Genomic DNA, 25,102 nt, shown 5'->3' with positions numbered 1-25,102 from the left:
GAACCTGTGGACGGGGAAGCCGCAGCTACGCAGGGCTGACTGTAAGGGACTTGAGCATCAGTGGATGTTGGTATCCATGGTGGAACCAATCCACCGGGGATACTGGGGGACAATGTACCTATATGGTTTTCTACAGACAGCATTTTGTGGGCTGGGAGAGATAACGCATGGATCTTTGTTCTAGGATTCCTGACTGGTCATGGACTTAGGTACAGGGCTGGAGGCAGAGTACAGAGCTGGGAAAAGAAAGATCTCACGCACTTATGTATAGGTGCAGACATTCTAACCCTTTTCCCCTGGCATCCCCAAAGCAGGTTATGTGAGGCTCAGCACCTGCCCTCACACACTCCCCTCACGCCATATAGTTTCTGAGTGATTTTCCTCTCTGAGACCACCTCTTCAACGCATTTACACCTAGAGATGATTACACTGAGGGCTGGGTTGGGAAAAATCAGTATGAATTACCCATGGTGATTTCTCTTGTCTTAAAAATACCTCTCTTGGGCTTCCCTGGTGGCGCAGTGGTTGAGAGTCCGCCTGCCAATGCAGGGGACACGGGTTCGTGCCCCGGTCCGGGAGGATCCCACGTGCCGCGGAGCGGCTGGGCCCGTGAGCCATGGCCGCTGAGCCTGCGCGTCCGGAGCCTGTGCTCCGCAACGGGAGAGGCCACAACAGTGAGAGGCCCGCGTACCGCAAAAAAATAAAAAATAAAAAAAAAATTTAAAAAAAGAAAAAAAAAAAAAAAAAAACCTCTCTTGCCAGGGGAGTGACATTTCAGTTTCAGTTGTTTTCTATTTCAAATCAGTGATCTTTGTAAAGAGAAGAGCTGCACTTGGGTGGCTGCATGACTGCTTAGCTGCCTGGGTGGCTCCTACGGAAAGTGCTGAGTTTGATCCCACAGAATTATGCAATGGTCAGGGAATAAGACTGAAAGGCAAAGAAAGCAGGAACGCCTGTGGATTCGATGAGTCTTGCTGTCTTTGCTTCTGGAAACACCCTTAAGGTGGAATGTGTGGTTTGGGGGAATGGATACCTGAGTTCTGCTGCCAGGGTCTCCTGCCCAGTTCTCATCTTTAGACACATCACACCTTGAAGACTCAGTTACCTCTTCTGTGCAATGGCCTCTTGTGTTCTAACAATCTCAGGGGTACTCAAGTTGGCAACTTGCAATGTTTGCATTGGGGAATTTGACAGAGATACAAGCGGCTCTCTTAGTGTTCTCTTCTCGCCCGGGATTGCGCTCAAGGCCTTTCAGAAATAACGTGTAGAGGAAGAGGTAAGGCCAAGTGGTAAGGGGTGATACGGCACCCTCCAGGCCAAAGAAGAAAGCAGCACCTTTATCCCAATCTCTCGAATGTCTTCTTCAGTTGATGTCAATGACCCTTTGGATATAATTTGAGGCTTCTTTTCTTATATGCATGCTTCTAGAGTTAGAACTTCGAACACAAATAGGCTGAAATCTCTACATAGGAGAGTTTCTTTGCTGATGGATTATGTTGAGTCAGGGTAACAAAAGCACAAACCCTATGCACAGAGATATTGCATGTGACTCCTGAAGGTGTATATGTGTATGGGGTGGGGGGGGGGGCTCATGCTGTGTCAGTGAGGAGAATGGGTTAATTTTCCTGCTTTGAAAGAAATCAAACTACAGCTACGATGAGTTTGAGGGCCTCCTTGACCCTGATCATTGCACCCAGGGTCCAACCATGATGCCATACAGAGTACCAGGAAAAACACACAAAGCCAGGCCCTGGGCCTCGGCATTGAGAATGAAAAGTTTAAAATAATAGGTTCTTCAGTGCTAAATAATGTTTGGTTCCAAGGATCCTTGGAGCTATGGTTTTCTTTGTTCTGCCAAAGGAAAAAGGAAATACATCAGGAAGCTGGGCCAGTCCACAGGAAGTCTCACTTGAGCTGATAAAAGGAACTGATGTGAGGTGGCTGGGGATGCAGTTATAAGTCAATCAGCCTTGAAATAACAAGAAATGCTATTCAGGAGAAACTGGAGCCTGAAGTTAGCCTTTCTCGATGATTTCCTTTTAACCCTGCAAAACATTCCTTTCTTTGTGTTTTGTAGACCCCCCCCCCCCACGCAAAACCAAGGTGTTTTTTTTTCGTGTGTGTAGTTAGTGTGTGTATATGAGTGAAAGAGAATGAAAAAGACAGCAAGAGTTAGAGCTGGAGAGAGGAGGAGAAAACACAGCAGAAGGCAGTATTGTCAAGTCACAGAATATGCTATTCTCTACTGAGCTACAAAACTTTTTTTTTTTTTTTAATCATTTTGGTAGCTCATTAAGCTAAAACAGAACCTGTTGGTTTCATCCTTGCTTGCCTGCCTGCTCTACAGTATACCTGCCAGCTGAAGTCAGGCAGCAACTCTTACCTGGGGAATAGAGGGCTGAGGCCTTCTTCAGGAGAGGGTGTGGAGGGTGGCGTGCCCAGTGCAGGCTGAGGGTGGGAGTCACTTAGACAAACCCCACTGCCACCCGCAAGGTCCTCAAGAGATGGGTTGGACGTGTGTGTGTCAAACTGGCTACAGATCACAGTGGCTAAGCTCTATGAACTTCAGAGGCTAACAGGATAAGGTTCAAATCATTGCTTTTCCACTTTCTGTCTCGATGGCCTTGGTTAAGTTACTTCACCTCTCCAAAATGAAAAGAGTACATACAGCGTAGGATTGTTACAAGGATCAAAAGGGAATATGTCCTAGGGAACAGACTTGTGGTTGCCAAGGGGAGGGGGGAAGGAGGAGGGATGGGTTGGGAATTTGGGTTTAATAGATGCAGACTATTATATGTAGAATGGATAAACAACAAGGTCCTACCGTATAGCTCAGGGAACTATATTCAATATCCTGTGATAGACCAAAATGGAAAAGAATATGAAAATGAACGTACATATATGTATAACTGAATCACTTTGCTGTACAGCAGAAGTTAACACAACATTGTAAATCAACTATACTTGAATTAAATAATTTTTAAAAAATTATGTCCATAAAAAAAAAGCATGTCCATAAAGGTGAAAACAGATATTGGCACATAGTAAGAGCTCGATAAGTAGCTCCTTCTTTTTCTTCTTCTGACTGTGATTACCCATCCTCAATGCTATTCCCCTTAGATGGAAAGTGAGTGCATCCCTTACTCCCAGGTGAGGGGAAAGGAAAAAATGGCCCCAGCAAGGGCCATTGGGGCTCATGCAAAATGGTGGGTGATATGGTTTCAAACTGAACTGGGGCCTTTCAGGGTTGACTGTGTTTGCCCAAAGCCTAGCACCACTTCCTGTTTTAAGAAGAAGAAGAAAAAAAAAGCCTCCCAGAAAACTCATTAAGAGGCTCAAAATTCTTCCTGGACATCAAATATGTCCTCAAAATAAAAAACTTTTTTTTTTTTTTTTGAGTTAAGTGTAAATGAATCAAAACCAGACGAATTCAATTTCCCTTCAATTAAACAGAATTTTTTAAAAGTCCAAGGAAAAGGCACTTGGGACCAAATGTGTTTTGGGTTTTAAATGAGACCAAATTGGGGGAAAGAGTGTAAGACCCCAAAGCAGAGTCAGGCCCCATTGTTAGCTTACATTAATGCAAAGGGATTAGCACAGCTCCAGTGTCACTTGGTAATAAAAACACCAGCTCACAGAAATTCAGGAAGCACCTCCTAAGACCCCCAGCCTCTAACTGGCTGCAAGAACACTCTACGACTTATCCTTGGGATTGTGGAGAAGAGCCACGTGGGCCCAGATGGAACTTCTGTGAGAAGTTCAGTCACCCACACCCCCAAAGAAGAAATGCTTTTAAAGCCTGCCTGGGATCAGAGTCTTATAAACATGGGCGCTAAAAGAAACTTTTGAAGTCATACCTTCAATTGATAGATGAGAAAATCTTTAACATGAGGAAATTTACACAAATGCTGATGGCGTGAAGTGACTTGTCTAAGATCTCAGAGCTCGTCTGGGGTAGAGCTGGAGCTAGAATTCAGGTCCCCGGATCCTTGGCTGGACAATTTTTCTCCATATTTTACTGTGAAAATGGGATCCCCAAATCTCTGAGATCAGCACACTGGTGCTAGAATGACGGTGCTCAGCTTATTTTTTACAAATCTATTTCTAATTGTCCCTCTTCATTTTTTACATCAGTTTTTTAAATTATAAAAGTAATATATACTAGTGATTGAAAAAGCCAAATACCACATGTTTATAGTGTGAAAAGTAAAAGTCTACTTTTCCCTGCCCAGAGGCAGCCACTGTTTAAAAAAAAAACAAAACAGAAAAACAAAACAAAGCAAAACATTGAAAACATACACATAGGTATGATTATTTATGCATAGACAATTTCTGGAAGGGTCTATCCAGAAACAAACAAACAAATAAATAAATATTTTCAATTTTTTTTTTACAGAAATGGGACCACATATTTTGTAATTTGCATTTTCCCACTTATTACTATACCTTGGAGAACCTTCTAAATCAGTGTATATAGACAATTGATTTTATTCCATTCAACAATTGCATGATTTTTTTTATATGGGTCTTCTAAAATTTATTTATCTAGTCCCGTATTGATGGACGTTTAGATTCTTTTCAGTTTTTGCCATTACAAGCAATGCTACGGTAAACATCTTGTACGTGTATCTTTGGTATCCGAGTGAACATGTCTGTGTGATACATTTTTGATTTGGAATTATTATCAAATTTGTATAAATACTTAACATCGCCATAATTGTTTCCAAATTGCATTCCAGAATGAGTGTAACAAGTTAGACTTCCACCTGCAGGGATAGAGAGCGACATTTCCCCTTATTCTTTCTAACATGAGGCATTATTAAGCTGTTTTAATCTGTGCTGTCCTCATAGGTGCTAACTGTTGGAACTTCATTAATTTCCTTTGAATATATACATGCTTGAGATTCTTTTCATATGCTTCTTGGCCATTTGCATTTCTTTTTCTAGCAGTTATTTGTAGCATTTTTGCCTATTTTTCTGCTAAGAAGTCTACCTTTTGTTTATTGATTTGTAAATAGTCTTTATATCTTAGGACATGTGCCCTCTGTTTGATGTATGGGAAATATTCTTTCTCAGTTTCTCATTTATCTTTTCATCTTACTTATGGCATTTTTCTTTACATTAATATATAGAGGAACTAGAGCTGAGAAAGGGAGAATAAGAAGAAGAAGCAGTTTCCTTGGCTGAAGCCCTGGACTTCCAAAAATGTCCATACAATGGACTAGTATCGCCAAGAATAAAGGGTCAATGGAAATTACAAGCTGGGTGTTACTCTTGGGAAAATGTGCCTATATTTCCTTATAATAGAAAGCCACAAATAAAGATTCCCCAGTGAGACCTGCTTCTATTGGAAGCTCCAATCGTCAGAGCTTAAAATCAGTAAGCAGAGAAACTTCTACTCTCTCGAAGCCTGGAAGAAACAGTGAAGGCGTCCTGCTCTTGTTCGTTTATGTGGAGTTCTGTGGAGCTGTGCCTTGCAACAGTTTTCAACACTTAGTTGAATGAGTGAACGCACGAGTATGAATTAAGTGATAAATACCTGAAGACAAAGGACTCTCAGGCATAAGAAGTTTGATGTAAGTATAGGCATCTATATAGATCGCAAAAGCACTGACAACTCACGAGCTGAGTAATTTTATAATATTAACCTGTTTGTTTTCACATTTCTGCTACATGAACAATATCGTGAAATTGTTCACACTCAGACTTCTTCCCACGAAAAATCAGTGAATTCCCATATATTCGACCTAACAACCCAGCTCCTGGTATGTTAGATTCCAGTAGACACGAGAAAACCACATATGTCTAGAAATGCAGGGTTAAAGCTCCCGTGACACCTGTAATGCTGGCCGCTTGCAAGTGTGCACTGGGATGTGACATGCCGCCTTTTGTTACCTGGGACGCACGACACTGTCTGAGAAAATGGGCCCTGCCGTGGGGCACACATTTCACATTGCAAGTCTGCATTCGCCTGGAAGTGGCCTGAAAAATTACATACTCTGGAATTTTGATCATGATCTAAATGGCAGGCACATTGCTCCCCAAAGATGGGAACTGTCTCAAATATTCAGTATTTTGGTTCATTTTTGTGGGTATAAGCCATTTTGAAGCTGTTATAAAGTTGATCTGAATTATCCGAAAGTGCATCTGAACACACAATCGCTGATCCTACTTGGAAAGATGGTGATAACACTCCGAGTTTCTGGTTTGCTTGGGTGAAATGTCAGTATTTCTAAGTGAGGTGATGGGCCCAGCAAACCGATGAAAGTCTGTCAGACCTGTCTGAAATGCCATAGAGATTGGATTTGAGTTTCAGGGAAACAACTTTTCCTTTTGTCTCTTCTCACTTACTCTCTGCTGACTCATTCTCAAAAGGAACTAAAGTGGTAGCCCAGGATAGATGGCCCCGTTGAAAGGACAGCTTGTGGTGAAATCTCTAGAACAACTACGAAAGAACACAGAGTCAGAGGAGGGAAAGGATAATCACATTTTTATGAGATCTGGTGAAACAGAGTTTCTCCTCCCTCTCTTGACTCCATATTTAATAAACAAACATCTTTAAACACAGCTGATAGCATGGTCTGGCGGCCTGAATTTATCACTGGTTTTCTAATCTTTTCTGCTGCTCACTTCTTATGGCCTCTGATAAGTGATGGAGCCGCTTCCATCTCCATTTCTTAAGGAGCAGGATGAGAATAGGACGTCTTCTGAAATTTGTACAATTACCTAGATCATCCCTCTATTAAAAATTTTGTGATTCCTCCTTTCTATGTATTTGGTAAGACCCAAATTCTTTCTTATGGTATCTAAGGTTGTCCATAATCTAATTCCACCCAATATTTCCACTCTTACCTTCTCCTTCATATGCCCCCCCACCACAAAAGTATTCCACTTTCCTAGAAAGCCCCTGAACCATACTTTCCTGTGCAAGTCCTACCCATCCTTCAAAGCCAAGAGGCAGTGTGGCTGGTGTGTAGAAAAAACCAAGTATTCTGGAAACAGAAACCCTGGGCTTGAAAACCAAATCTATCACCTATTAGCTGTCATCTTAAGCAAGTTACCTTACCTCTCTGAACCTTCATTTCTCCCCGATAAAGCAGAGTTGTGATGATATTACTTCCTGTAGGGCTATTTTGAGGATTAAATGCAAGGGTGTATGTGAAAGTACTTTGTAAACAGAAGGGACTAAACACATAACTCTCATTATTCAGTCTTTCTGTGTCTCTCTAGTTGAAATTGCTCTTTTGTTCCTTGAGGCTAGCAGAACACTACTGCATTCTACTGTGCAAACACACTCACACACGCACACACACACACGCACACGCACACACACACACACACAGAGCTTCTCCTCCTGCTCTGTCTTGAGGGTGGCAGCCCTTTTGCCACCAGCCTGGTATCTTGATAGCATTTAATACCTAGTTCAGCTCCTGCCTAACAGCCATGCAGCAGACCTACTGACCTGCATTGCTACAGCTGGCATCAGCTTACGATGCCAATAGGACTAAGGTGACACATTCCCATAAGGCCAGCTAGCTTTGTACGGAAAAGGGTTATTCCATAGATTGTCTAATTCTGTCAAATGTCCAAGATATTGGTCCTACGGGTGATAATGTGGGGATAGACACACCCCATCCGTTGCCTCCGGGGAAACATCTCAAAGTCTGTGGGCTACTGATGTTGGCTCTATCAGGTCAGTAGAAGAATTAGAGTGACGTCACTTAGTAATAGTGTCCCAGTGATGAATCAGCACATGAAAGGGATGAACACTATAGATAAACATTCATTAAAGCCACAGAAAATGAAACAGTGCATAGTCTTCTGCAGAGAGAAAGACACCTGCACAGCTCTGAGATTTCCAAAAGTGCTATTATGGCTGGTTGAAGATTTTGTGAGATTTTGTGTGTGTGTGTGTGTGTGTGTGGATAGTGGCCAATGGCCTTGAGTCTTCTCAATCTATCACAAAACAACAAACAAGAGATAGATTTAGAAAGGCTGTTTCAAGACAGGCCAAAAAAAGAAAGTCTTGTTATTCAAAACTAAACAAAACAAAACAAGTATTCTATACCTACATAATGCAACTGCATGTCTAAAATAAATGAAAATAGTAGGGTTTTTTTTTCATTCTAACGCTAGACCTTAATCTGAAAATCTTTCTATCAAGCTTCAGGTAGAATGAGACTGTTCCCACAGAAGACAAGGACCTTGACGATGGCCTGCGTGTTGACTTACACTTTGGGGATATTTTCTGACACCTGAGGGAAGATAAAGACCTCAGACCACGCGAAATCCTGCCTGGTGGTTGGTTCAGCATCATAAAGTTTTCCCAACTCTTTTTTTTCTTTTTTTTTTTTCTTTGGCTGGTGCAACTCAGTGCTAGCATTTGTCTAATATTACATTTCTAGAAAAGAGGTTTGGTTTAAATCAACCACCTTTCAAAACCAATACCAAATTAACTGCTTGACCCCAAATAGAAAGAGACATCGAAATCTTAAATCTTACATAATGTGGTTATTATTGAAGACCTACTTAATACACAGACTACGTATCTTGGGCCACAAAGTATTTTCTAATGCATCTGAATATATTTTATTTAAATAGTCAAATATTCAATTATTAAAAGAACTGAAATAGGAATTCAGCCCACCTGTCCCTGGTCTGTAGAGGGGCCTATTGGCTATTTAAGTAAAATACTCTATTTTTATGTTGTCTCCTGATTATGGAGATCTTGTTTGTCTACAGAAAGAGAAGGGTTTATTTTGGAAAAATAAAAAAAATATTATGTAAAAATCCTATCCAGAAATTTGGGATTTTTTTAATGAATCATGGAAATAATTCAAGATGGCAGCAATACATTTTTCATTAAATAACAGAAGTGTCTTTAGTCTAAAGAGTCAGATTCTCCAGGATATCTATATATTTTTAATGCAAACCACCCATTTAAAAAAATTTATTTATTTATGGCTGTGTTGGGTCTTCGTTTCTGTGCGAGGGCTCTCTCTAGTTGTGAGCGGGGGCCACTCTTCATCGCGGTGCGCGGGCCTCTCACTATCGCGGCCTCTCTTGTTGCGGAGCACAGGCTGCAGAAGCGCAGGCTCAGTAGTTGTGGCTCACGGGCCCAGCTGCTCCGCGGCATGTGGGATCCTCCCAGACCAGGGCTCGAACCCATGTCCCCTGCATTGGCAGGCAGATTCTCAACCACTGCGGCACCAGGGAAGCCCTCCATGATATTTTTTAAAAGCTTATCTCTCTGTCTCTGTCCCTCTCTGTGCGCCTCTGTTTCTGTCTGTCTGTCTGTCTGTTTCTCTTTCACACACATACAGGCACACACACAGAAACACACTGCCTCCAGGGTCCTATAACTCATAAAAATGTAAAGAAAGCAAATCAATGTTCATGGTATAGTGGAAAGAACACTAGCCTGAGGGTTAGGAACCCTGCATTCTCACCCGGACTCTGTCACTAATCAACCACGTGATCTTGGATAATTCAGTAAACTCTGGGCCTCAGTTTCCCTTCCCATAAAAGGAGGATATGGAGCTAAATAATCTCTAAAGCTCTAAAGCTGCAAACCTGAAAACTCGAAGTTGCACAGCAGCCGAAGTGGTAGAAATTATTCACAAACAAATAGGATTCATCGTCTGGTAACTCCCCGAGGGAGGCAATTCTATGTGGTCACGGGACAGAGAAAAAGACACAGCCTGCTTCGCCCGGAGTTCTCGTGAATCTAGGCGCCACGAAGGTTAATTAAAAGATGCAGGTGGGTGAGCAGTTCACTCTCAGAGAGAAGATAGCATCCACCTCTAATGACAGAAGTAAAGTCTCCGTTCCCGGGTATCCAACTCTCTGCTGCTTTCTCCTGGGATCCCATCCTGAAGTTTCCCGTCTGGACATGCACTGTCACTGGTAAACTGCAGCCTGGCCAGTCTGGCTCACGGACTCTGCTGGTTTTCAAAGCCCAGCTGTCACCTCAACCCTCCTCTCCCGTTTTGCTCTCCCAACACGTACCGGTTGTGTGATGCTGAGGTAAAGGGTGAAAGCTGATAGTATCTCTGCTCAACTGCCACTTCATTGCAAGCATCCTCCCTGACCATTCTGGCTGAAAGAACCACATGGTTTTCTATCCCCTAACCTGCTTTACTGTTCTTCAGAAGTTGTATCACCCTGGACATAGAATTATTTATTTACGTGTCTGTCACCTCCGCCAGAGTGTAAATTCCAGCAGGGTTTTGACCCCTGTTTTATCCTCAACACATAAACCAGAGCCTTGGAACATAAGAGACCCTTAATTAAGATTCATAGCATTAATGAAATACCTATTATTATAAATCCATACCCATGATCTAATTTTCTGGCCAATCGATCCCGACAAGCCCTGTCCCCAAGGAGAAATTCAACTAAGGTACAGTCAACGAAGGTACCAGACTTTAGTGAAACCTTACTGTGACCTATGGCAAGGAGGTAATTTGGCCCCATTTTATAGATGAGAAAACTGAGCCTCCAGGAGCTTAGTGCCTCGTTATAGGACATGCAGCACCTGAGCAGCAGAAATGAGAATGAACCCAGGTTTTCTGACTCGGAGTCCCCAGTTCATTTCCCTATTTCATTCACCAGGTCTGCATTTTCTCTGACTGTTTCCCCATCTTTAATGGTGCCATGTGCATTGACTGAATCAAGCTTCCATAGATGAAATAAGGAGATTCAACTGAAGACTGCCTAGAACTAAGATGCGATTTTGGAAACCAGGTCATTCTTAAAGCAGCAACCAGTATCACGTGCTTCTCAACAACTGATACCATCACCGTGGGGAGCAGGGTGGTATAGGGTGTTGTTTAATATTTAGGCGAACTTATCTGTGGCAAAAGAACAGCAGAAGGCCTCCTGCAAATTTTGGTGCTCCCAAAATGACGCTCGGAGCCTTCCCGGGAGACATTCATGAAGAGGAGAAGAGAGCGTAATACAGAAGGACTTACTATAACAAAGGTGATGAAGTTAAGATTTTGTAATCACACGAAGTTGTGCAAATTATGCACAAAGTAAAAAGCTTCTGCAAAGGAATCCAGACTTCCTTGGCATTCTGGACCAAACAGCTCCCCAGTGATGAGACCCAGAGGTATTTTGAAATATAAGTACGCCTCATATATGAGGAAGAAATACACAGGTGCATAAAAATCACATGCCAGAATTAGTCAGAGATGACTTGTCAAGGCCATTCGAACTGGGAACACACATTCTGAATCTGTGTCTACAAATTCGACATGGTATGTGGTGTCTTCTGACCCCTCTCAGCCTAGAACTGGATTTCGTGGACACGTAGGTACGTGTTCTTGCAAGAGCATGTGAGCGTGATATTTTAGGAACTGAAAGGATTGGAGAGGCACTATTGTAGAGGTAATTTAGTCCCACTGTTTCACTTTTACAAAGAGTTTGAAGCTCATACTGGCTGAATGCACTGTGCATCCTTGCACAGAGACCAGAACTCCCCTGGCCTCTCTTTGTCCACTGTCTTCTCCAAACACAGTGTTTGAACCAATGTGGGAGTGGGCTCTGGGAACCCCAAGATCCGAAGGTCATCCATGAACAGGAAACTGTGGCTTTCACACAATTTCGATACCAAAGTACACACTAAACACTCAATCCTTCAGAACGCTGGGCAGTGAAGAAGCCTGCTTGAAAAGCCACTGCTCTGGCCACCAGCAGAGCAGCCGGGATCAGAGACAAAGGTGCTCCGGGGGAGGGTCTGGACGGGACTCACAGGCTCCCATCGCCCAGGTGAGAGGGAATCCCGTCACTCCCACCCTGGCATGAAGTGCCAGGGCCCTGGTCTAAGCTTGTTCTCATTGACGGCCATGCCAATCCCTGTGTATGCAGCTAAAGAGGTTAGCACATCCTGGGTTCACAGACCACAGCTTCCTCCCTACCCTCAGGGCCTGTGCCGAGAGGTCTGAGCATCGGGGAGATATTGCTTCACTCCTCCTTAGGGTGTCCACATCAAGACCCTGGAGCCATCTTACCACCCTTCCGGGTCAGCTGGGGGCCTTCTGGGTAAGTGGCAAGTATCCTAGTGAGAGGAGTTTTTTTAGAGTGGAGCATCTTATTACTAAACCAGGGATACTGAGACACTTGCACACACCCACCAATGAGAAGAGAAACTGGCATGAAATGACCGGTGGGTGACCACCTCCCTACAGGAATGCCCTCTCACCCGTTCCTCACCTATGCACTTTAAGCTGGAGGAACCCGGCTCTCAGGGGCTCCCTTCAACCCAATACAATCAGTAATCTCATCTCCACATTTTCAAGTTCCTGCTGTTGGTGCCTTTTACTGAAGTCAGCATATTTCAAACTTTCAGAGAAAAAAAAAAAAACTCAGAAAATAAAAACCACTACCCCACCCAAATGATAAAAATCTCCTGAATTCTCCAAGCCCAATATCCCCTTCCTCAGCCCTGAGCAAAGACTTGATTCCTTTGGGTTCTGGGAATGGCGGGCCCTGCCAGTCTCCACCTCACCAGCCTAATAGCTTTTCCAGACCGACTGGGGCTTGGTGTTGGGGGACAGCCTCGCAGCCAGCTCCTGGTCCCATTCATTCCTCTCGGGCCTCTTAAGGCCAGTCTCATTAGTCTCTGTCCCTCCTCTCTGCTTCTGGCTCCACTTCCCCCTTCCAGAGGGAGCAGGCAGTCAACCCTCGTGAAGTCTGCGGTGAAAGCCAGACCCTCACCCGTCCCTCTGGGCTGCACTTGGCAACGTGGACCCAGGCGAGAGGCGAGGGGTGAGGCTAGGGGCTGGGGGGTAGGATTTGGCCGCCCGGCAGTCGTCCGGGCCGCCGGCTCAGGGCCGCTCACTTTAGGAGGAGCGGCTCCGCAGGCGCGGGACCCTCTTCGAGAGGCCGGTGGGAGCCCGGGCGCGGAGTGCGGGAGCCGGGCGTGCGGAGCGGCGCGGACCGGCCGGGAAAAAGATGCCCCGGCGGAGGAGCGGCGAGGCCGGCCCGGTAGTCGCGAGGAGCCGGCAGCTCCCGAGCGCCGAGAGCCCGGCAACAGAGGTACCAAGAGGAAGGGAAACCGGCCCGCGCTGACATGTAAACAGGGCTTCCATCTGGAGCAGCCCGCGCACACAGACCCCCAGACACACTCACTCGCACCCCGACCCGCCTGCAGCCAATCCACTTGCCCGGCCCTGGGCCCTCCCGGCAGGGGCCCGGGCTGCTGGCGGCTGCCCGCCCGCCCGCCCCCGCCGTCTTTGGCCTCGGGGGAGAGGAAGCCGGCTGCCGGGCGGGTGCCCGGGGCACGGGTGCCCGGCTCTCCGGGTGGGAGTGGTGGCCCCGGAGGTCTCCGGCCCCCGGCTGCGATCGCCGCCCGGCTCCCCGGGTTTCACGCCGCCGCCGCCGCCCCCGCCCGCAGCCCGGCCGGCAGCGCGGTGGGAGGGGGCCGGGCTCCGCTCCGGGCAAGGGGTGCGGGGGAGATCGCCCTCGGCGGGGAGCCCGGCGGGGAGCCCCCGCCTGCGAGACTCGCCACCGGAGCGCGGGAGGAGACGGCGCGAAGCCGGGGCGCGGAAGGAAGGGAGAGTGGCCACGTCTTCCGGGACCCCGGCGCCCCGCGCCCAGCCTGCCAGCCGCCTCGCCGCCCCGGCCAACCCCGGCGCTCCGCGCCCACCGCCCGGTCGCTTACCTTAATAGTCCCGTCCATTTGGCCAAGACTGCAGCCGAGCCCCCCAATATTCCACACATTGACCCGGTTACAGCCTGACCTCGCAGCCCCTTCGGATTAGCCCGGCGCGGCCTCTCTGGCGCCCTGGGCCCTCCCTGCGTGCCCCCCGCGAGCGCCCTGCCCTCGCTCCCCTGTGCACGTTTGTTGTTGTAGCGGAGCGAAAAAGAGACAGTTAACCGGATGAAACTTTTTTTCAGCTAATTTTGGGAAGTGACTTCACTTTGCGAATGGGGAGGAAGTCCTATCTCTCTCTCTCTCTCTCTCTCTCTCTCTCTGTCTCTCGCTCTCCTCTCTCTTCTCTTCTCTCCCCTCTGCTCTCCCTCGTCTTCCCTCTCCCCCCTTCACACCCCCTCTTCCTCCCCTCCGCGGGTCCTGCTTTTCGCATCACACACAGTATATAAATACACGCGGAGATGCCCAGATACATTCATGCTCTGCGCACACAGGATACTTGCTCCCGGGAGATAAGAGCGAGCTGGGAACAATGCCGGGGTCCACGCCCGGCGCCCGCGCCCTGATTCCCGCAGTCTGCATGCCTCCCCCCACACCTTCCCCCAAAGTCCAACACCGAACGCCTTTGGCCTCCTTCCTTTCCAGGGGCCGTTGGCCGAAGGTGGCCCTCCTGACTCATTCACTTTCCGTTTCTTCCCACAGATACGTTCATTAATGTTTTTTCCAGCCGGAGTCTAACTTTTTCGGGGGTGTGGTGGGGGGGAAGCGCGGGGCGGGAGAGTTTACTCGGGCTGGGGATAGCCAGGAGCCTACTGCCCGGGAAGATCCGGACGCAGACCGAAGCCGACCAACCATTAGAAAGTGCATCCAATGGGAATTTTTCCACTTGGGCCCTCGGCTGCGGAGTCGCGCAGACTCCCGGAGCGGCTCACCCATCGACGCGGACTCGGGGCGGTTTCGGACGGACCCCGGCAGTCGGGGGCGTGGACTCGGCTCTCAGCGAGCTGTTAGCGGAGGGACGCACGCGGGGAGGAGCGCCTCGGCCCCTCCGCTGCTGGGGAGGTCCTGGCGCCCGCCGAGGGCCGGGACCTGCGGCACCCCAGGCCACTGCTCCGCGCCTTCGAGGGTCGACCCCCTGGCCCATACCCCGACCCGATGGCCCAAGCCCTGGCACTCGGGTCAAAGCCGCCCATGCAATGCCACCTTGGGCCCCAAGAAACCTACACTACGGCGAGACGATCCCTCCAGGCTGGCCGGCGGATCTCCAAAGCACAGCAGGCAACATCCCCACACCGACCCATACTTCTCCCGGGTGAGACCCCCGGGGCCGGGTTTCCAAACCATCATCCCCACCCCGCCGTGAGGCCAACCTCCCCTCGGCCCGCCTTGTCGGGCCCCGCCACCCGGAGACCTCCCGGGTCCCTCCGCAGTGCCGCCGCCCGCTCCAGTTGGCGCAGCGAGGGGACCCCCGGGCGCTCTCGGCTTGACTCGCTTCTCCCCGACCTCCTCCGAAACAGGTTACCTTGTCCACGCTCTCCAGACCACGCTTTGAACTTTCTCACTTTTATTTAAGAGTCCACCCGGAGAAAGAGGGAAAAAAATCCAGAGGAGATCCGAGTCAATTGGAAAGAAAAATTCTCAAAAGGGTGTCCACAGCGGCGAAAAAGGTGACTTATTAATTCTTTATTTCTTCAGGAGCAGTTGAGCCCCAGAGCTCGCTGGCCTCCCTCCCTCCCCCCACCCCCCTCTCGAAATTAGTCTCATCAATTCAGCTCCAATTTTGGGTTCGAATACAGAGACGGGTCTGAACGTGACCAGACCTGGAGTGGCGGGTGCAGCTTGCCAGCAATTGTGACTCGGTGTGCATACGGGGGAGAGGGGTGGGGGGATGGGGTGGGGGGTGGGATGGGGGCCGGGCCGCCCCCCCCCACCTCCTGTCTGCTTCTCAATCCAGGGGTCTGCTCGGGGGCTCCCCTGGGACCGCCACATCTGGTTACCGCTAGCGGGGTCAGTCCCCCCCTTTGCCTGGGGCCACCAGTTCTGGAGTTCAATTAAAAGAAATCAGACTTAACCCTTTCCTCCCCTCGGCCCCGACGCCCGCCCTCTCTCTCTCTTCCCTTCAGCGTTTCCACATGCTTTCCAGAGAGGAAAGAGGTTAAAGGGAAAGGAAGAATGAATTACATCCTTTCAAACCCCAAATTGTTTCCTTTTCAGCCCAGACTCTGCCGACCTTCAAACGACAACAAGGCTTTCAGGAGGGAGCGGGGAGACCGCTTCCCACACGGACCTGACCAGAAACCCGGCACCCCCGGCCACGTTCCCCCTCTTTCAGGCAGAGAGAACTCCAGTCTACCGCCGGAGGCCCCCTTCCTGGTGCTGGGCAAACACTCAGGCCGTTAAAGGCCACCGCAGGCCAGCCAGCGTCTCCCCCTTCTACACCCGGTCTTCCTAGTACTGGAGAAGGCACCTCTGTGGCACCACATTAGCCAGGTGTCTCTTCCCAACTCCTGTCCAGCCCGGCAAATAACAGATTGGCTTCACTGCTCTGATCAGTAAGTCACCCAACACCTCCGGTACCCCCAACTCCTTTCAGCAGGAGCTGCCTCTCCCCTAGGGAGAACTCACTGTGGAACTAGATTAAAATGAGGACTTGCCCTCCTGTTTGAGCTGTGGAACTCAACAGCACTTTCTGTTTCTGCCTGTAAAACCCAAGCTTCTGGCATTTTCGTAATTTTGAAGATGGTGGGGAGGGGGGAAGAGGCTGGCAGTGGTACAGCTGTCACCCCTTAGCGACTCACTGGCTGGCACTGGGGCTGTGGCTTTGAGTGTTTACCAGCCCCTCTGTCAAACGCTCCTGTCCCTTCACAAGGTCCTCCGCCCAGAAAGAAGAGCCCCCCACCTCTGAAGAGCGCCCTGAGGGAACCTGAGTCTCCCCGTGACCCGCACTGGCATGGCAGTGGGCAGGGCTGCCCACTTATGTAACTCTGGGTTTGATGTCCCACTCCACTGCTGCTGCTGCTTTTTTAAATCCTGAAGGGGGAAAAAAAGCCCTAACCAAACACAACAGTAAACAAGTCTGCCCTGTTTAATGTGGTTACCGCCAGACATCTGGAAAGATGGTTTGATCCTGGCAGCTCACATTGTTTTCACGAGCAGCCAAAGAGAATATTTCGAATGTTTGCATTGAGACAAATTGATAGAGAGCCTGTGGCGAGGCAGCTACAGATGAAAACGGTCTTGGAGCTGGGGAGGGGGAATCCTTCCCCTTCTCTCTCCTCACCCCTCTTCTGCCCTCTCCCCTCCCCCTCCTCTCCCTTCTCCTGGCCCAGCTAGGGGCTGGTTACCCCGGCCCACGCATTTGCTCACACCCTCTTTCCTGGCTCACCAGAGCCTGTCCCGCCTCTCCCTTTCCCAGACTGGGCAGGGCTGGTGACCAGGAGCTGATGGCCAGTACCATCCTGCCCCACTCCGACAGCCCCGGCTGGCTTTCAAGTCAGGGGCAGCTCACAGCCAAGGGAGCCGAACCCGCACTGAAAACAAAAGCTAGCAAGCAACCGGGGGTCGGGGTTGCGGGTGTGGGGCGGGGGGGTGAGGAACCAACAAAAGAGCCCACCACACGTTTCTGAGTCTAAGGTCACTTGCAGAAAGCATGCCCACCGGGGCGAATACTCAGGGAACCTCTGGACTTGGAGCATTTTCATTGCAACTGTGGTGGGGCGACTTGCCTCGCACCGTCCGCACTTGACAATATTTTCAAAGATGCGGAAGTCCTGCTTCCCCCGGGAGGGGAGCGGCGGGGTGAAACGTGTCTTGGCTCGCTCAATGTCAGCCCTTTTGACCCGGTCAAGACTTTCCAGACGCGGCTTCCCGGGCTTCTTCGGTCCCAGCCCGGGTTGGGGGTGGGAGGACGCGACAACCGGAGCCGGGTCCCTGGGGTGCCTCCAGACCTCGGGACCTCCGGTCACTTGAAACCCCGAAAGATGCCAGGCTTGGCAGGGCGTCTCGGGCGGGTCCTTCCCCTTTCGTCCGCCCTCCTCCCGGCCCCCTCCGGTCCGGCGGCCTCGGCGGGTATTCGAGCTGGCAAGGGGGGTGGGGGAGGGCGCGCGGGGGAGGGATGGGCGAACGAGCGCCAAAACTCCAGACTGCACAACTGCAGCTTCAAGTGTCTGGCCCCTCGCTCGAGGCCATAATTAATTTGAGATTTATTTTTATTGGAGAACTCGAGTCTCGTCTGACCTTAGCCAAACAAGGCAGCTCGAGCCGCCCCTGGATGTGCTTGAATGCCGGGGAATATTTCTGCAGGAAGGCTCTGCAGGCGCGCCTGCTTTGAATTTGTTTCTCAGACTTCATCGACTCACAGATTGAAGGAAGATTTAGAGCCTCTGCTGGCCCGGCCCGCTCCCCACGCTCGTTCTTGCCTTAGCGCCAAGAGGGTTCAAAACGCTACGTGGGAGGCCGCGGCGGCGGGAGGGCCCGGGAGGGGGAGGGTCTCTGCGCCCCGAGCCCCTGGCGCTCCGGGGCCGGGTCCCCAGACCACGCGGCGTCGAGGAGGAAATCCCAGGGGAGTCCGAGACTGACCAGAGAGCGCAGGCTGACAAGAGGTGGAGACCAGCCAGGTGCCGGGACCCTCACCCGGTGGCGGCGCCTAGACGGGGGCTTTGGGGGAAGGGAGAATTCAGCCTTTCCAAATCTCCAGCCGCCCTGCCTCCCAGCCGCCCCAAACAGCATGCAAAGTACAGACCTGTGTCCTTGAAACGCCGTTTCAGGACCTGCCGGCCAGATGCTGCCCCTGGGCCGTGCCGTTGCGAACATTCTGGGGCTACCAGCCTCTTTTCGTCTGCTTGGGGGGAGTCTCCCCCAGAATGCAGCGTGGGCTGAACCAGCACGCTGGTTGGAGGGGGAGCGAGAACAAGGAGTCTGGGAGACTCATAAAGAGCGAAAGTGGGGGACCCTGCCAGTCTCCAGTGGGGCGGCGAGGGGTCTTCGGGGATGTGCTCCTGGCGCTGGGATTGACAAGTGCTTTGCCCAGTGCGGGCACCTCGCAAGGACATGGTCAGGGTTCCTCCACTGGGTCTCCTGCCCCTCCCCGATACCTGCAAGTGGAACGTCCTGGCTGAACATTCGCATTGGGAAACCCGGCTCCTTGGGTTTATATTCTAGCTCTGCACTTACCAGCTCTGTGGCCTTGGACAAGTTCCTTAACCTCTCTGTGCTTCAGTGCCCTCATCTGTACGTTGGCTTTATAATAGGATCTACCTCAAAGGGCTGTTGTAAAGATGAAGTGAGTGTTTAGAACGCGCCTGGCAGTCAGCACAACTTTGCCCTTATTGTTTGTATCTTGGCTCTGCCCCTTGTAAGCTGGGTTACGTTAACCTCCCAATGCCTCAATTTCTCATCTGCAAAATGGACCACCTCCTAGGGTTGTTACTAATATTAAATAAGTTAGTACAAATACAGTGCTCTCCCCCTTTTCACCTTTCTCTTGCTCTTTCCAGCCTCAAACCCGCCCTGCGCTCTCTCCTGCGCGGTCCTCCTTGAGCACTTGGAACCCCGATCGCTGCCCGGGTGGAGTGGGCACCCTTGGTTCCCCAGGGCCCGGCTCGTCTCCTGGCTCCCGGGGCCCGGGCGCCTGGACCTGCCGTGTTTGTCAATAATATCGGAGCCGAGTGCTGAGGCGGGATGGCCGGGGCTTGGCGGCCGGGGACCGTTTGTGCCCCTCTGGCAAACGGTAGGCGTGTAGGGAGCCTGCGGAACAGACCCTGGATTGTCACCGCCACGCGGACCTCCCGACCTCATCAATGCACCTCTTTGTGCAACAATACAAACTTTGTGGCTGCCGAAAAATCCATTTTTTCCCCTTGAAAGGAGCTCCTGCGGCGAGCGGCTCCCCTGGCGGCCGGAGCTCTTAGGCTGCCGCCCCTCTCCCCCTCCCCCAGCGGTTCCCTCCACTCGCCGGGGCCTGTTTGCTTTCTCTCTGACTCTCGGCCCGGCTCAGGCTCCCGGGCTCCCACTTGCCCCCTCTGGGTCATCCTTAAGGTTTTGGGTCCCTGGGTGTGTGCGGGCTCGGGGGTCCCAGTGGATGGGAGAGAGACCGCAGCTCCCAGCCCCTGGGCCCTTTGCAGCCCTCGGGGCACAGCCGGGAGTGAGAGCCGGGTCAGCTGCGCCCCGCGTCCCGGGAGCGGTGGGGTGGGAGGGGTTACCGCGCCCATAACCCCCCAGGAAACCTGGACGCCGCGAACCGAGCTCGCTGTAGTCTGTGTCTGCTCTGCCACCTCCTGGGAGCCATCCATCCACCCTTCCGTTTACTGACTACCCGTCCATTGATTCACTCGTTTTTCATTCATTCATCACTGATAGATTAAACACCCCTTCCCGGCCAAGCCTCCCAAACCTGGCTTCCCCAAAGTGACTATGTGGACTCCTTCAGACCACAGGCGGGGAAGATGCTACTTGGTGTCAGCAGATTTCCCTTGAGAGAAACGGGAGGAGGGCTGGACGCATAATTGATGCGCCCAGATAAGACCCGAGGGTCCCCACGCCGTCGAGGTGCCCGGTGCCCGCAGACGGTCACTCCGCCCGGCTTTCGCGGATGCTGGACGCAGCGGAGGGGGCCAGGAGGGAGGGGCGGGGGCCTCTCGGGGCGGGGTTTCGGGAAGGAGGGGGCGGAGCCGAGACCTAAGGAGGTGGGAAGGACTTTGCCGAGCCGCAGCGGTCCTTCCTTTTCGGAGTTGGGGAAGGATCTGGGCTGCTACCCGGAAGGCGGGAGGTCGCGCTTGGGTTGGGAGAGGACCTCGCCGCGGTCCCCACCCTGGGCAACTCCGCACCTTCGGCCCGCCCCGCTGGCGGATTCTCATTAAACGTGTAACCCAGATGTCCTGGCCTCGGTTTGTTTACATTCTTGGGAACTGCTGTGGAAAAGGAAAAAAACAAAACAAAACCCAACCCCCTTCGATATACCTTCAAATACAGGAATCTGCGCTTTTGAGGGGCCGGTGGAGCCGAGGAAGGTGGGCTTGAGGACCGGGGGTGTCAAACGCGTAAGAGAAGCGCGTCGCGATCACTTGCCCGCACCCACGCGCGCGCGCTCACACCCTCACACTCTTGTCCACACGGACCCCTGACTCGCGGAACCTGCTGTGCACGGCGCGGCGTGGGCGCACGACCCATCGGGACCGGACGCTGGCGCGCGGGTCCTGGTGCCGGCGTCTCGGCTTTGCTGCACGGCCCTCACCAGGCTCGCCCACCTCCATTCTCCCAAAGAGAAGCGGCCAAGCGGCTTGGTCCTCAACCAGGGATTCCCGAGGGTCTGCGCCATCCTCACCCAGCCTAGCTAGGGGCCCCAGTTCCACACCCACCTGCTACGAGCGCGGCCCTCCCCACCCGCCTCTTTTCCCGTGGAAAGGGGGAAGGAACCCTAGGTCCGGGGAGAGGGTCGGGGGGTTCTGGGGGGGGGTCATTACCTGTTTAAAGACGCTGTCATGTCTTACCTTGACGTAAGACGACGTGTCGGGGACTGTTTGAAACATCTTGGATGAGGATGGGGTCGGGAAGGCCCAAGAACCAACCTGGGCGGGAGAAACCACAGTCACCCTCGAGCGGAGCAAGGGTGAGACGGTGGGGGGCGGGGTGAAGTGGGAGAGCAAAAGAGAGGCGACAGGAGGGCTGGGAGGCTCCGATCCACCTGGAACAGTGAGGGAGGGTGGGGTGCAGGCCCCGTCACCCTCCCTGCGCCTCTGTCCCCCCGGCACCAGGCTAACGGGCGGTGGTGAGAGCCAGCTCACATCGTTGGGCCTCCTGCCTACAGTCCTGTAACCTTCCATCAGCCGTCTTCTGGCAGCCGGAGACGCCCGTCTCCCCCAGGGCCTGCGTAGTTTCATACTTGGGGATGCAGGGGTGGGGATAGGGGTGCGCCCTCGCCAGAGGAGAGAAGGTGGCCAGGATAGAGGTAGGTCTCCTCAGCTTTGCAGCCTGAGTGAGGCCCCAGGAAACAGATACTTACAGAGTTGCCCACGCTGGGGCCCTCGGGGCACAGACCTTCGGCCTGACTCCCCTTCCCCCCGCCCCCAGGGCTCCACTAGCGTCCAGCTGTCTCCCTCTTCCCTGCTGGGGAACGGCTTAGAAGGGCCCCTGGCTCAAGGTTCTGGAGGTCTATGGAGGCCTCTTTCCCAGAGCGCACCCCTCACCGCCACCGCTTCTGGAAGAAATCGAGCTTTCCCAGCAGAGACAAAGACAATGAATGAGGTGGCCTCATTTCTAGTGGCAGGGGAGGTGGGGTCTGAAGTTTGAATATTCGGACTGGAGGGCGCAAAAGCTACCCTAGGAGGCCAGGTGCCTCTGCGTGAGTCTCTCCCCGCCTGGCCAAGTCTGGCGGCTGTCTCTCTCCTCTTCCTTTCCTTCCTTCTCTTAAACCATCTCTAACGTGGCAGGGAGCAGCTTCTACAGCAGCCAATGTGTTTCTGATAAAACGCTTTTCGCCCCACTAACGAATTCCAGCTTTTTGGCTCCCGAAGCCACAACAGACACACAAGTTCAGGGACCAGGTACGTTTCTCCGGGCTCCTAGATTCCCATTCGCTGTTCTCCCCGGGTGCCCTTGCTCTAGAGTCTCCTCATTTTCTTTGAAAGTTGGAGTGAAATTTGCAAGAAGAGTGAGCAGCAGGGGAAAAAAGGACAGAAAAGAAAGTCTGGGAGAGAATGAGAGAAGGGGCCCCAGAAAGCCTCCAGGCTGCACCTAAAGCAGGCAGCCGTGACCCTGCATCACCCCCAGAGATCCCTCGCAAACGAACACCCACCTTAGACACCCCTTCCTGCTCCGCCAGCAGGAGCTGGACTCCGACAACTCCAGGGCGGTCAAGCTCTTGGTGTGAATCCTCCGCCCCCAGACTCCTGATCCTTGGCAGAATGGAATTAAACCTTCTGGCTGCCCAGAGTCCACGTTTGCCTTTCTTTCCAGCGTATCCAGACAGGCAGCCTCAGCTCCTGCACATCCCCGGGGGCTGCAGGAACCACTCAAGCCTGCGCGCCCTGCAGCTTTCCTCTCCGCAGCCTCTCTCCAGCTTTCTCCGTCCTACTCACTCTTCCTCTCTCGTTTCCGTCTTTTAATTTGATTTCCGTTTTCTTATCAATATTTCAACTGCTGTCTGATGAATTGTTCTAATAGACAGCCACCCATCTGCCCCCAGCTGCTTTTCCAGAAACCTCCCTGTGTTACTAGGGAATGTCAAGGATCACCAGAAACCACCATGTATCATAAATGTCAAGACACACAACCGAGTCAAGCCAGGAGGAGACGTAGAAACCAGGCCCTTCTTTAAGCTGATTATTTAATTTCAAACGATTGCAGTGCAAAGAATTATTCTTCAAATTTAAATGATATGAGTGATGTCTACTCTGATTTTTCAAGCCCTTAAGTGTTTCCTCCTTAAAAGTTACCCCTGTCTCTTATTTGGTCCTCTCCAGGCATATCCCTCCTGACTCACATTTTCTAGGCGGCATCTATAAGAGCAAGTAGATTGCAAGTATCAGGGAACCAACACAATTATGGGGTTTTGATTTAAAAATACACATACATTTAAAAACACTCTTGCTGTAACACAACATTGTAAATCAACTATACTTCAATTTAAAAAAAACACTCTTACTAAGGTATTTTTTCTGGGTCCTCAGATTTGTGTTTTCTTGAGATTTGCAATGTTGCTCATTTCTTGGCTTGCAGGCCACTTGTAGACCTGGCCTTGAATGGGGCTCCGATTTGTGGGTGATGCTCGAACTGCCTTTCAGGTGTCCCATCCCAGGGCCATTCTCCACAGACCCTGGGCCCCCCTCTCCAGAGTCTCCTGTAAAAGGGAACTGCTTACCAGGCCCCAGACCAGAACTTTGGGGGCAGGGGATGGCACAGAGAAGAAAGCAGAGGTGACAGGTAAGAGTAGAGAGTGTGTCGGTTTGTAAGAACAAAACCGACAGTTTTGTACACCTCTGATAATTAGTCTCAGTTTCTGCAGCTTTCCCCTCCTCTTCCTTCCTGGGGTACCCGGATCTCTAGCTACCTTGGTTCTGGACACTGGGAAAATTTGTTTAGTACCTGCTCCCTCCTTTCCACCTCCCCCTCCAACTGGCTCTGGAAATTTCTGACCAAAAGGCAATTGCTTGGATTCCATTTCTGGAGAAAGCACACTTATCACCCAGATCTCCCCACGTGGGGGGTATGGGCGTCAGGGTTATTCATTATTTCCTTCTCAACAATATCCCGATTTTTCTCTCCGTCCCTCCCCCCAAAGCTCAACATATTGAAACATTTTGCTGCTTAATAAGAGCGGCCAGGAGAGCTGCGAGGTGAAAGGCCAGCCCGGGACCGTGACTGGGGCTGCCCGGGCTCAGCGCTGACAGCCAGGCTGCCCCCGCCCAGCACATTCCTGGCCACGGCTTAGGAAAACAAGACGGGGCTGGGGAGGGGAACGGACTGGAGTACCAGAGCCACGGCCCCGGCCCCGGCCCCGTATTTTTGTTCTTGGGATTCTTGGAGAGCTTGTCTTCCCTCCCAAAGGGAAGGAACACTATTCTACACAACCACAAATAAAACCAGAAGGTGCTCCTCCAAGCAGATAATAATCCTACACTAATGTCACGCATTGCAAAGGTAAGCTCTTTTTAGGAAAGTTGGAGATTTGAAAATGAAGCCTTCAGCTATCTTAGAGGAGATGAAAATGAAGCCCATTGTCTAATTCATACCTCACCACCCAGATTAGGTGTTTCCTCCCTTTGTCCTCCCTTTATTTTCTTTTTCCCTCCCTCCCACTCTTCCTCCTTCTTCCTTCCTTCTCTTGAAGGTGATTTCTAAGAGATCCCTTGAGTACCTGCCCCTAGATTTTTAACCCTTTTCTTTGTGTTTTCACAGTCGCTGTTACATCCTTGTTTGTAGACACATCTGTCTAAGGTTCGTTCCCTTCATTAGACTGTAAGCTCCCTGAAGGCAGGTGTTGAGTTTGTCTGGATACTTCCTGTCCACACTGAACCTGACAGGCAGAGAAACAGAACGCTTATTTAGCTACATTCCTCCTTTCAGCCCCCAAACTAAAGAAGGAAATACAGAACAAGCACACAGAACCATCCCATTGTTATTAAGGAGAAACTGACAGGAAAATTACACCTGAGTGAGTGAGCCCGATTCATTTTCTGCTTTGCAGGGTTACATGAAATCAGTGCTCATGTGTTGGCTTCAGTTTGACATAAATGGTTCAACCAGGGAGAGTGTGATCTTGCTCTTCCCAAGCACACTTCGTGTGGTCAGCTGATGGAAGTGTCCCGTCTCCAGGTTCTGTACCAAACTCTTCAGGGTTCTGTGTGTGTGTGTGTGTGTGTGTGTGTGTGTGTGTGTGTGTTGGGGGGTGGTGGGTGCACTTGAGCACGTGTCCTGTTTCCTACTCTTCCGGTAATTTTAAAAGCCAAG

At 51.1% G+C, this 25,102-nt stretch overlaps 2 protein-coding genes across 5 annotated transcripts in view; one reads left to right on the top strand and one right to left on the bottom strand.

Moving 5' to 3' along the window:
- The window catches only part of FLI1 (Fli-1 proto-oncogene, ETS transcription factor), a 123,943-nt gene extending 101,234 nt beyond the window's left edge, over positions 1-22,709 (bottom strand). The window contains exons 1-2 of one of the 2 annotated variants that reach the window (XM_067039314.1): positions 22,449-22,709; positions 21,145-21,222 (exon numbers count right to left, since the gene is read on the bottom strand). In XM_067039314.1, the coding sequence (XP_066895415.1) occupies positions 21,145-21,183 (39 nt within the window). In that variant the 5' untranslated portion in view covers positions 21,184-21,222; positions 22,449-22,709. Of the gene's footprint in view, positions 1-13,666; positions 14,140-21,144; positions 21,223-22,448 lie in introns of those variants that run through there. The other variant, XM_059068612.2, reaches the window with a different exon arrangement.
- LOC136794539 (uncharacterized) lies at positions 12,432-16,364 on the top strand. Of its 3 annotated transcripts, XM_067039313.1 has the most exons (5): positions 12,433-12,771; positions 12,850-13,041; positions 14,360-14,969; positions 15,231-15,324; positions 15,872-16,364. In XM_067039313.1, the coding sequence occupies exons 1-5, from the start codon at positions 12,483-12,485 to the stop codon at positions 16,055-16,057; spliced, it is 1,371 nt and encodes a 456-aa protein (XP_066895414.1). In that variant the 5' UTR covers positions 12,433-12,482; the 3' UTR covers positions 16,058-16,364. The 3 variants fall into 3 exon arrangements, 2 of the variants coding, with proteins under 2 accessions (XP_066895413.1, XP_066895414.1); XM_067039312.1 differs by having other exon boundaries at positions 12,432-13,041; XR_010841503.1 differs by lacking the exons at positions 12,433-12,771; positions 12,850-13,041 and having other exon boundaries at positions 13,428-14,969; positions 15,175-15,324.
- Positions 22,710-25,102: the final 2,393 nt, after the last annotated feature.

Source organism: Kogia breviceps, chromosome 7 (genome assembly GCF_026419965.1).
Source record: "Kogia breviceps isolate mKogBre1 chromosome 7, mKogBre1 haplotype 1, whole genome shotgun sequence".
Classification (NCBI taxonomy): Eukaryota; Metazoa; Chordata; class Mammalia; order Artiodactyla; family Physeteridae; genus Kogia; species Kogia breviceps.
This window is presented reverse-complemented; position numbering and strand designations above follow the sequence as displayed.